Source organism: Terrapene carolina, unplaced genomic scaffold, assembly GCF_002925995.2.
Source record: "Terrapene carolina triunguis isolate 2854851 unplaced genomic scaffold, T_m_triunguis-2.0 Scaffold42, whole genome shotgun sequence".
Lineage (NCBI taxonomy): Eukaryota > Metazoa > Chordata > Testudines > Emydidae > Terrapene > Terrapene triunguis.
In genome coordinates, this window is record NW_020664393.1 from 42849377 (window position 1) to 42861928 (window position 12552).

General features: G+C 39.7%; 1 protein-coding gene across 2 annotated transcripts in view; it reads right to left on the reverse strand.

The window, feature by feature from the left end:
• Positions 1 to 12552, reverse strand: part of AGPAT5 (1-acylglycerol-3-phosphate O-acyltransferase 5) — a 142548-nt gene that overhangs the window by 96200 nt on the left and 33796 nt on the right. The window contains exons 2-3 of one of the 2 annotated variants that reach the window (XM_024222808.2): positions 7395 to 7464; positions 2845 to 2960 (exon numbers count right to left, since the gene is read on the reverse strand). The exons of the other annotated variant lie outside the window; for it this stretch is intronic. Of the exons in view, the coding sequence (XP_024078576.1) occupies positions 2845 to 2960; positions 7395 to 7464 (186 nt within the window). The remainder of the gene's footprint in view (positions 1 to 2844; positions 2961 to 7394; positions 7465 to 12552) is intronic. 2 annotated transcript variants of the gene reach the window in all.

Below are 12552 nucleotides of genomic sequence, written 5' to 3' on the forward strand. Positions count from 1 at the left end.
TAATTTTTCCCAAAATTCTCTGCTGACCTTTTATCCAGCATGGCTGCATTTTAGTGGAGAAGGACTGGGCAGAAACTGTTCTGCAGATGCACACAAAAATATTAAGGCCAGCTTTAGATACACAGCTATTATATTTTTAGCTAATAGAACAATCCTGTGCCATAGCAGATGAATGTAAGGAGCTTCTTTGTTTGTTACCATTAGAAATACATATTCAAAAAAAAAAAAAAAAGGAATTTGTTAGCTATGCAGTCATCTATAGATCCAGTTCCCTAATTTATATTGAATTTCTACTGTATCTGCTTTTGAATAATATCAAAATATATGTGTAGGCTCAAAACAGATTTCTGGGAGTCCATAAGCACACGGTCTATATTTTCAATTTTTTCCCTCTGTACTTTAAAACATGTTTCTAGATCAACAATGAACTATGTTTACAACTGTGTTTCCTTAGCGCCTGAATTCTGCACAACTAGGTAGCCAAAATGTGTGTATATTCCAAACAGGATGTTTACCTGAGGTAGGGAATATAAATTCCGTGAGTATTCCGTAAGTACATATCACTGGAAAGTTTTAGTGGAGTGTGAGTGACATCACTGACAGAGCATCAACAGGAAGAGGAGGAAGTGTTTTATGTTTTAGCAGTGTTTGGTGTGATAAAGACAATAAAAATACCTATTAGCTTGCACTACAGTCCTGGTGTATCCCTTTTCAGTAATTTAAATACATTTTCTTAAATACACACAATACTAGTGTCTGTAAACAGTCTTCCATTTGTGTCCCTGGATTAGAAATATATCCATCTCTGTTTAATGTCTTTAATAGTGTGAAAAGTGTTGTGGGACACACAAAACTACACAGGTTTAAGTTAATAACTACGTTCTGTATAAAAGTGTAGCCTACATTCACACTAATTTCCAGTATCAGAGGGGTAGCCGTGTTAGTCTGAATCTGTAAAAAGCAACAGAGGGTCCTGTGGCACCTTTAAGACTAACAGAAGTACTGGGAGCATAAGCTTTCGTGGGTAAGAACCTCACTTCTTCAGATGCAGGTTCTTACCCACGAAAGCTTATGCTCCCAGTACTTCTGTTAGTCTTAAAGGTGCCACAGGACCCTCTGTTGCTTTTTACTAATTTCCAGAGGAACAGTCTATTAACAATCAGTATAGTAGTCAGGAAGTTGAACACAGAATATTCCAGAGAGCCACTGCAAGATTTTGGAAAATTACAAAAATTACTTTGGACACCAAGTGATAGTGGATGCAATAGAGAACCTAAATTGTTAGCATTATAATAAAGGCAGAATTAGACCACCAGAGACATAGTGACTAGATGCAAGGGCAACAGTAGTGCTCTTTTCACGGATCATGTTCTCTTCTTGAACTCTGCTAATGCATGGCAGAGGAGAAATAAAAGAGCATCAGAAACTGTCACTTTGGTTTGGGGGCTCAAGTGGGTAGGGGAGAGAACAGAGAAGGATGGGTCATTGTCTCCATAGCACATTCTCCCCTGTTCTCAGGACCCAATAGAAGCCCCTTCCCTGGAGCACCATAGGGGTTGGGCTCTGTGTGTATTGAGTTGAGTGGAGTAAGGAAGCAGATACCTTCTGTGGCATGCTCTCCTCCATATCCACAGAGTGTTTGAGAATTGATGCTTGCTCCACGCAGCACTGAGTTTGAGTAAACCATCTCTACAACTACTCCTCCAAAGCTATGGAGATGCCAGCCAGTGGCAGTAGTTACAGTTCAACCTCAGTTATGACCAGAGTTATGAAATGATCAGTGAACCACACGCCTCATTTGGAACTGTAAGTACAGTCAGGCAGCAGCAGAGACCAAAAAAAAAAAGGAGCAAATACAGTGCAGTACTGTGTTAAACATAAACTACTAAAAAAAATAAAGGGAAAGTTTAAAAAAAAGATTTGACATGGTAAGGAAACTGTTTCTGTGCTTGTTCCATTTAAATTAAGATGGTTAAACGCAGCATTTTTTTTCTTCGTAGTAAAGTTTCAATGCTGTATTGAGTCACTGTTCAGTTGTAAACTTGAAAGAACAACCATGTTTTGTTCAGAGTTGTGCACATTTCAGAGTTACGAACAATCCTCCATTCCCAAGGTGTTTGTAACTCTGAGGTTCTACTGTACTAAAGGAGCCATGCTGTCATGCGGGAGAGGTTGGCCTAGACAATTGTGCAGAAGCAATAGTCCGTTATTGGTGTAATGAGATCTGTGCAGATCTCATGACACCTGCAGATTAAGGCAACCCTGACCATTCTGTAGTGGCAATAGCATGAAGGCAAACTTCAACCTCCCTTGACAAAATGATTGAGAATATTCTCCCAGTTCTCCTCTCTTACTGGTTTTACATCAGTATTACTCCACTGTCTTCAATGAAATTACCCCCAATTTACAGAAGGATGAAAGGAGAATCTGGCTCTTACACATTGACAAGCACACATATGTAAATATCTGAAAGGGAGAACAATCATAAAGGACCCCCAGTTAGATACCACCTCTAAATTTTGCCCCATGATTTTAATTCTGATATTACTCTAAAACACAGTATTTTGTTAATTAGAAAGATTAGTTAAGAAATATTAGTTAAAAAAGCTGAGTCAATCCTCTGATAAACAGCTGTCTTTTACATCAATATTAGATAAATGTTCAAATGTACACCCCTCTGAATGAGAGCAATCAATTTTCTTGTTAAAATAAAGACACACCAAGAACATTTTGACTCATTGCTATTCCTTTTGAACAAGTAGTACTAGAAATACACAGTAAAGAAGATAATAATTTTTACGCTACATGTGCAAACAGTAGGAAAAACAAACAAATGGGAGTTACCTGAGAAAAATACCACCCATACAAGGGAAGCCATTTTAACCCATCTTTCAAAACGTATCGAACATGCCCAAGAGCATTCTGTCTGATTGCCAACATGTCTGCAACAATCCAGTCAACTGCAAAGACAAAAACCCAGAACTCTTTAGTCGAACTGGGCCTCAAATATCCCTGAGGAAACAAAAAACGTTTTGTACACAGGATAGAACTAAAGTGCTTCTGAAACTGTAATTATGCTTCTGATGTTCATAACAGAAATCTCATGAGAGGAAAAAAGCATGTAGTAAACACTCAAGATGACTGATATTTTTCAATGACAATACTAAGAAATCTTCCCAGAATCATGTTTATTTGTTACTTCCTTGTCAACTTTTCCTGACACGTTAATTACTCCTGTTCATTCATAACTTTAAATATTCCATTCCAAGAGGTGGCTGTTGGGGTTTTTTTTTTAACTTCATAGAATCACAGAAATGTAGGACTGGAAAGAACCTTGATAGATCATCTAGTCCATCCCCATGCACTGAGGCAGGACTAAGTATTGTCTAGACCGGGGCGGGCAAACTTTTTGGCCTGAGGGCCGCATCGGGTTTCCAAAATTGTATGGAGGGCCAGTTAGTGGAGGCTGTACCTCCCCAAACAGTCAAGCATGGCCCAGCCCCGCCCCCTATCTGACCCCTGCTGCTTCTTGCCCCCGATGGACCCCCCGGGACTCCTGCCCCGACAGCCCCTGGAACCCCACCCCTGACTGCCCCCCGCCACTCCATCCAACCCCTCCTTTCATTCCTGACTGCCCTCTCCGGGACTGCTGACCCGTCCAACCACCCCTTCTCCCTGTTCCCTGACCGCCCCCAGAACCCCTGCACCTGACTGCCCCCGCCACCCTATCCAACCTCCCCTCTCCTTCCTGACTGCCCCCCGGGGACCCCTGCCCCATCCAACCACCCCTTCTCCCTGTCCTGACTGTCCCCAGAACCCCTGCCCCTGACTGCCCCCCGCCCCATCCAACCCCCCCTCTCCTTCATGACTGCCCCCTTGGGACCCTGGCCCCATTCAACCACCCTGTTCCCTGCCCTCTGACTGCCCACCACCCCTATCCACACCCCCACCCCTGCCCACCACCCCTAACTCCCCTGTTCTCTATCCAACCCCCCCCGCTCCCTGCCCCCTTACCGCGCTGCCTGGAGCACCGGCTGGCGGCCAGCCATGCCACCGTGTAGCACACAGCACCAGGTCAGGCCCCGGCTCTGCAGCTGCACTGCCACAGGAGCTCGCAGCCCCGCCGCCCAGAGCATTGCGCCGGCAGCAGAGCGAGCTCAGGCTGTGGGGGAGGGGGAACAGCAGGGGAAGGGCCGGGGGCTAGCCTCCCGGGCAGGAGCTCAGGGGCCGGACAGGAGGGGCCCACGGGCCGTAGTTTGCCCACCTCTGGTCTAGACTGTCTCTGACAGGTGTCTGTCTAACACGTTCTTAAAAATCTCCAATGACAAAGATTCCACAACCCCCCTAAGTAATTTTTTCCTAAGATCTAACCTAAATCTCCCTTGCTGTAATTTAAGCCCATTACTTTTTGTCCTATCCTCAGTGGATAAGGAGAACAATTTATCACCCTCCTCTTTATAACTTTTTATGTACTTGAAGATTGTTATCATGTCCCCCCTCCCCCTGTCAGTCTTTTTTTCTCCAGATTAGAATCAATTTTTTTTCAATCTTTCCTCATAGGTTATGTTTTCTAGACCTTCAATTTTTTTTGTTCCTCTTCTCTGGACTTTCTCCAATTTGTCTGTATCTTTCCTGAAGGGTGGTGTCTACAACTGGACACAGTACTCCAGTTGAGGCCTTATGAGAGCTTAGCAGAGTGAAAGAATTACTTCTTGTGTCCTGCTTTCAATGTTTCTGCTAATACATTCCAGAATGATGTCCCCTCATCTGGGATGTATTTTAAAGCCCCCCCGCCCTTTTTTTTTTTTTTTTTTTACAATGGTATTACAGTGGTGACTCCTATTTAATCTTTGATCCACTATAACACCCAGATTCTTTTCTGCAGTACTCCTTCCCAGGCAGTTATTTCCCATGTACGGACAGCACTTCACTACATCTTTAACAAGAAAAAAAACAATTTAGTTCCAGATCCAAAAACTTGGTGACACTTGAAATTCTGTCATCAATTACCTGCAAAGATTAAAGGGCTGATCTTGCACAAGCATAACTTTATGCACGCAAGTAGCCACATTGACTTAAATACATGTGTATTCTATAAAGCTTGAGTTCACGTGGATTCCCAAAACTGTGTAGAAGTAATAGTGGGAGGTATCTGGTCTTTATGAAGATAACTGTAGTGGAAGTTTCAAAAAGTGGTCACTGAAAGAGGGGCATTCCCTATGGGGCAGAGTTAAGGTTGAGATACATTATCTGTGGTATTCAGTGGTTGTGCTAGTGGTGAGGTATATCTTTTGGGGTGGAGGAACAGATGGTATGAACTGTTACTTAACTTTTTGTTTCTTTGTTGTTGAAGATTTGCATTAGGCATGTTACTTGCAATAACCTTAAATGACACACATTTTGTGTATATGCACATGTGCATACACAAACAACATCTTTCTGAAAAACCTGGCATCAGAATCCATTTCCATATTACATGTCCCACAATATGGAAAGCAGACATTTGATGACAATCATCTTATTTTAATATGTTAAACATTATAGTCAATATATTTTAAAAGAGTCTTGCCTGTTTTCCAGTTTCATTGATCAACTGAAAGTCCAATTTGTGGCATTTAGGCATGTAACTCTGCAATTTGCTAGTGCAAAGAGCCATCAGGTGCACTCAATTTATCAGGAAATTTTGTTTTAAGTTAGTAGTTTTCTCTACCGTGTATGAAAAATATACTTTCCTCTCCTCCAAGCCGGGAAGGTCCCCTACTTCGTATGTCCCTACTCAAGCTTGAGAGATTCCCTCACTTCCTTGCCATTTAATTTTTTCTTCTTTATGACCCCCTACCTCTGAGGACACCATGGATTTCTCTTTTGGAGTCCTTCAGTGCTGCTCTTTAGATCAGCTGCAAAGACCAGTGATGATAAGCACAAAACACTTATCTAAAGCAAGAACAGACTTTGTCAAATCAATCAAAAGAAATACAGTGGCATCACTCCAGCAGAGGACCCTTAGCTCTGGGACTTGCTGCTCTCACTAGGTTGGCAAAGCCAGATTCTATTGATCTTCAGGGCACATTGCAATACTGTTTTCTCCTGGGCTTTTGCCTAATGGGGATGCTATATAATTTAAATGATGGGTGAGACTCATCCAGAGTTGACAATGATCAACAAGTTAGGTATAGAAACATTACTGTTGATTATTGCCCAGACTCTATGCTGTGGACAGTTTCATAAATACATTTCTTTTCATTCAATTTAGAATAAATAAAAAGCTCTCATACACAAAGTCTGAGCACCCAGCCAATCCTTTAAAGTCACAAAAACAAAATGCAATACTGTCAGTTCACCCCTGTACCAAGCAGCACCACATAAATCAAATACCAACACCTCCACATATCAGCCTACTGTACACCTAAATCCTCTGAGGAAAGCTAAAACAAATGGGCCATAAAGCACATAAGTTTGTAGGTACCAATTCTTAGCTGTAGTTTTCAGTGGGATTTCTCACTCCGACAACCTTTGTTTGATGAGGTGCACAGACCCAATCAAATGTTTAGCAGAGAGTTAACTGAACCTTGATCTTGAGTTACAGGTGGTATCTGCCTTCCCTGTAGAGAAATCCAGACATAAGGAAACTTGGACGAGCACAGCTGAACCAAGTTACCTTATAATGCATAGTAGATTGGACTAAAAGGCTTACTCCTCTAAGGTGCTGAGTGCCTTCACTGAAGTCAATGGAAATTAAGGTACTCAGGGCCTGATCCTGAAAGGTGCTTGAGAGAGGAAATAATTTCAGGAGTTTTTCCTTGCTGAATTTAGCTGCCTCCTCATCTTCTCCATTTAGGGTTGCATCTTGGATTTTACAGTTTAAATGTTATGACTTACATTTTGTGGTAATTCAGATAGGGCTGAACCTTGAAAGGTGCCAAGTGCCTCTCATTAGCTGCACTCAGTGCTAAGTAGGATCATATGCAAAGACACTTTGCAGGTTCAGTTCCAGAAACACCAAAAGAAATTTAAAGCACAGGTTCTGATGTAGAGATTATATTTGTCTGGACTCATATTCGCTAATAATCTGAGTTAATCTGTGACACCCTCCTCTTAAGAAATTAATTTAAGAAATAAGTGGCTATAATACTCAATTTCAAGGTCAGTTTATGACTTTCTGTTAAAAAAATCTCCTACTTTGTTGCTAAGGTTGTTCTTAAAAAAATACAGATTACATAAACACTACAGAGATTTAGCTAAAACATAGTTACTAGCTATATTTAAGAGCACTGTCTATACTTAAGATTATACTGGCAAAATCTGAAATATTTCTCTTTAAATAGCATGCCCAACAGCTTTTCTATCTTTCAGTTAAAAAAAAAAAAAAAAGTGCAAACAAATGAGATACAAACCTGTACACTGATGATTTGATAAATATACTACATTTTCTTTATTTTTTGGCAAATCTCCATAGATTATAATCTAAAAAAAAAATAAAACAATACTTCATTATTTACATTCATTACTTCAATTAATAAAGAGAGTTAATGAACAATAGAACTTCTCAGCCAGTTACCACCATTAATTAAAATAACCTCTAATGAGATCTTATCAGGAACCATCATGTGTACAATCTATTTCCAAACAGTGAGTAATGTCTATATGCTGCTCCTGAAGTAAGAAAGACATTTCCTTAATTGAGTCTCAATCCTGAAATGGGATCCAGTCAGGCAGATCCTTATGCCCATGCGATTCATAAATTCATAGCATTTCAGGCAAAAAAGGACCATTAGATCACCTAGTCTGACCTCCTGGATTACACAGAACACACAATTTCACTCAACCACCCCTATACTGAGCCCAATAACCTGTGCTTGACTAATGCATATCATCCAGAAAAGCATCCAGTCTTGACTTGAAGACCTCAAGAGATGGAGAATCCACCATTTCCCTTGGTAGTGTGTCACAATGTTAAAAATTTGTTCTTAACTTCCAATTTGAATTTGTCTGGTTTCAGCTTCCAGCCATTGGTTCTTGTTATGCCTTTTTCTGCTAGACTAAAGAGTATGTTAGTACCTGGTATTTTCTCCCTGTGAAGGTATTTATGCAATCAAATCACCTCTTGATCTTTTTGATAAGCTAAACAGATTTAGATCTTTAAGCTCTTGCTGCAAGGCATTTTCTCCAGCCCTCAAATCACTTTTGTGGTTCTTTTCTGCATCTTCTCTAATTTTTCAATATTCTTTTTAAAATGTGGACACAAGAACTGGGCCCAATCACATTTAGCCCTTTCTCCCATAACATTACACGGGGAGCTCATGTTGATTTGTTTGTCCACTGGGACCCGCAGACCTTTTTCAGACCCACTGCTATCCAAGATACAATCCTTCAATCTGTAGGCATGGGCTACTTTCCATATTCCTAGATGGATAACTTTGCATTTGGCTGTATTAAGACATTTTGTTTGAATAGGCCCACTTTACCAAGTGATCCAGATTGCTCTGTATAAATGCCTTGTCATCATTATGGTACCACTCCACCAATCTTTGCATCATCTGCTATCAACTCTGATTTTATGCTTCCAGATCATTGATGAAAATGTTGAATAGCATCAGGCCTGGGACTAATCGCTATGGAACCCCACTAAATGATGATTCCCTAATGACCGCTTTTTGAGATCTGTCCATTAGCTAGATTTTAATCCATTTAATGATCTTGTACAGCGCTAATTTTTTAATCAGAACATTGTGTGATACTAAATGAAATGGCTAACAAAAGTCTATTACATTTAAGCAGTTCCCTTTATCAACCAATCTCAGTAATCTCAGCAAAGAATAAAATAAGGTTTGACAAGACCTATTTTCCATAAATCCATGTCAAATGACATTAATTATATTCCTATTCTCCAATTCTCTATCAATTGAATTGAATTTAAGGCAGGCTCCTGTATCAAATTTTCCATTATTTTGCCTCAGAATAATGTTAGGCTAACTACTGTCATACATTTATCTGGGTCAACCCGCTTGCCCTTCTTGTACACTGGCACAACATTTGCACTCTTCCACTCTCTGGTATTTTCCTGGTACCCCAAGATTTGTTAAAAATTAACATCAATGGGCCAGAGATCTCATCCAGCTCTTTTAGGACTCTTGACTGCAAGTTATCTGGGCCTGTTGATTTAAAAATGTTTATTCCTAGTAGATGTTGTCTAACAGCCACCTTAGTTACTAATTGACTGGAAAGTACTTAATGCTCATATGAGATGAGTACATCATCCCACTTCTTTCCAAATACAGAACAGAAATATTTATTGAACATTTCTGCCTTTTCTGCATCATTACTAACAATTTTACCATCTCCGTCTAGTGATGGAACTCTTCCATTGCTAGGGATCTCTTTTGTTCTTAACAAAAACTTTATAAACACACACACCCACACACCCCTTCTTCTTATTGTTATCCCTGCCAGTCATGGATTTTTCCCTGTTATCTTTAGCTTTCCTTATAATTTTTCTGCACTTCAGGACTTCTGCTTTATACTGATTGTTACATCTTTCCCCTTTTTTCCCCATTTCTTATATATTGTTTTTTTATATCTAATTGCTGCCTTTACTTTAGCACTGACCCAGGATGGGCTTTTAGCCAAAGATGTCCTCCTTATTAATTGTGGCATTGTGCTTTTTGGCCATTTGATAAACTTCTAAAAGAAGCTGCCAATTTTGATTCATGTTTTTTTGTCTAAATTTTTTCTCCCAAACAATTGTATTAATAATTTTCCTCAGTTTTGGGAAAATAGCCCTTTTGAAACACTGAATATATATTACTGGTTGGGACTATCCTCTGCCCATATTGAATGTAATCAGGTCATGAGCAACCACCAACTTCCACAATAAAACTGTCTCAAAACATTTTTCTGTGGATTAGTTTTAGTTCTTGGCTCTTATGAACAGATGTCTCTGTTCAGGCCCAGGGAAGTTTGCCACATTTATTTTCACCTTTCCTATTCATAATCCCTGTAACCAGTTTTTGTTTTTTTTTAAACTACATTACATACACGTTCAGCTCCTCTACTACTAAAGACAGATAGAGAAAACACTGGACTACTGCTTTAATGGATTTATTCTCTCTCTCTCTCTCACACACACACACACACGATTACAACGTCTGCAGAGAATTACATCAGTATATGGCAAAGAGACATTCACGTCAAATTCAGGCCTGATATAAATGGGTGTAACTCCCACTGAGTTAAAATTAGCCCAAGAGTCAGTACTCCAATTTAAAACTGTCTTTGTAATTTGAATTCCAGTCAACAAGGAAAATATCCAGAATGACAGCTCTCCAAAACCTTCATGGAATGTGTCTGAGCATTTTCTTATGTAAGGATTTCATAGATTGTGAGGCTATAAAAGATCACTGTGATCATCTAGTCTGATCTCCTGCATAACCACAGGCGATAAGACTTCCCTGAATTAAGGTTTTATCTAGAGAATAATATCCAATCTTGATTTTAAAAGTTGATGGAAAATGCGCCACAAATCTCGGTAACCTGTTCCAATGGTTAATTACCTTAACTGATAAAAATCTGCACCTAATTTCTAGTCCGAATGTGTCTAGCATCAACTTCCAGCCATTGGATCCCATTATACCGTTGTCTGCTACACAGAAAAGTCCATTATGAAATTTTTGTTCCCCATGAATTGTGATCAAGTCACCACTTAACCTTCTCTTGTTAAATTAAACACTCTATCGCTATATGGCATGTTTTTCAATTCTTTAATCGTTCTTGTGGCTCTTTGAACCTTTTCAAATTTATCAACATTATTTTTGAACTGTAGACACCAGAACTAGACAGTATTCCAGCATCAGTCACAGCAGTGTAAATACAAAGGGGGAATAATCTCCACACTCTTATTTGCTATTCTCCTGTTTAACCATCCCAGGATCACATTAGCCCCTTTGGCCACTGCATTACACTGGAAATTTTAAATTTAATTTTAAATTTTAATGCCAACTGTAGATATTATACATTGTTCAGGAACAAAGCAACAGTTTAGGGGCCTGATCCTACAATTCATTTACAGGAATTCCACAGAAATCATAAATCATCTAGTTTGTGAAACTAAACTTTGTCTTTTTAGTGCGGGAGCATAATGTAGTAAAATCTTATTCCATTGGCAATTTAGTGATAGAAAGGCAAGGGAGGTATCATTTGATTCGTAAAAATCCACAGAATCATAATTTCAATGGTGTCACCCTCTGCAGAGTGCTGTCCCTCTGTCTCCCAGCTCCAGATCCTCTGGTTGGTGGAAATTTTAATAATACAATTTAGCTGGAAATGGATCAAGTTGGGTATTACTCAAAAGTCCTTTCCCCCATGAATGCAAATGCGACAAGCCTAGAATACCAAATGCGACAAGCCTAGAATAATTATGTAGCTATATATTTGAGAAGATGTTTTCTTTTTTAAATCAACTTTTTAAAACTATACTTTAACACAGGGATGGTTTACTTACATAAAACACAGGGATGGTTTACTTACGATATTGATCTTTGGTAATTCTAGGGAAGTTAGCCTTGACATGTAGGACTGAAAACATTTATTCAAATCAAAGTCATCATCATTTTCGTCTTAGTCTAGGGCACCACTGCTAGACATGTCACACGGATCGTCATCCACACTGCATATCAGTGATTGTCTCAGCTATTCCAAGCATCTTCAGAGCAAGAAAAGTCTTCGGAGGCTAATCAAATGCTTTCCAGAAAAAGGTAATTTGGTCTTTCCAACCAACCTTCCAGTAGTGTCATATCCTGAAAGGGTGTGGATACCTGGCAGTGTGGTGGCTTAAATGGTCCAAGTGATAGGAACACATCGCTGAGGGATATCCAGCAATTCTGTTCTATAACATTAGGTACAAAAACAGAGTCTTGCAAAAATCTTTGGTCACATTTCATAGAGAGCATTAGAATACCTGTGTCTTGTGCAAAAATCCAGAATTAAGTAGCACCTCTCTCTGTGGCATTGATGGCATGCAAGATAATTTTAGTGTCAGCCTACTCATGGGACCTACAAAGAAACTCCACGCAACAGTGTGAGGCAGCAACTTTGTTACGCCATGCAATGACAAAATTCTTTGCATGCTGGAACGTTTTTCCTGCAATGTATGTGGTTAACTCCTCATTCCTGTGAGTATGAGACAGTAGCTTCTTCATTGTGACATTGGAGATGTTTGTGGAGTCAATGATTTTGTACTGGACAGGTGCAATACTATGGAGTCTTTTCTTTCTGGTAATATTTGTAATCTATTCTCCTGCACACATGTCAAACACAACGTGGACTTTGTCATAAGTCCAGTATTTTCTCTGTAGCCTCATAATGAAGAATTCAGCCAATCTCAGAAGATTAACTTTTTCTGGATGGTCAAAAGCTTGTACCTCAGCCATACCATCTATGATTACTATGCTGAGACACCTCTGTTGGCATAAGGTCCTAGCTACACTGTCAGTAGATGCTGGCTTAGGTCCATGTGGAGACAGCTGAGGTAGCTGTCCCAGTACACAGGACTGCTGA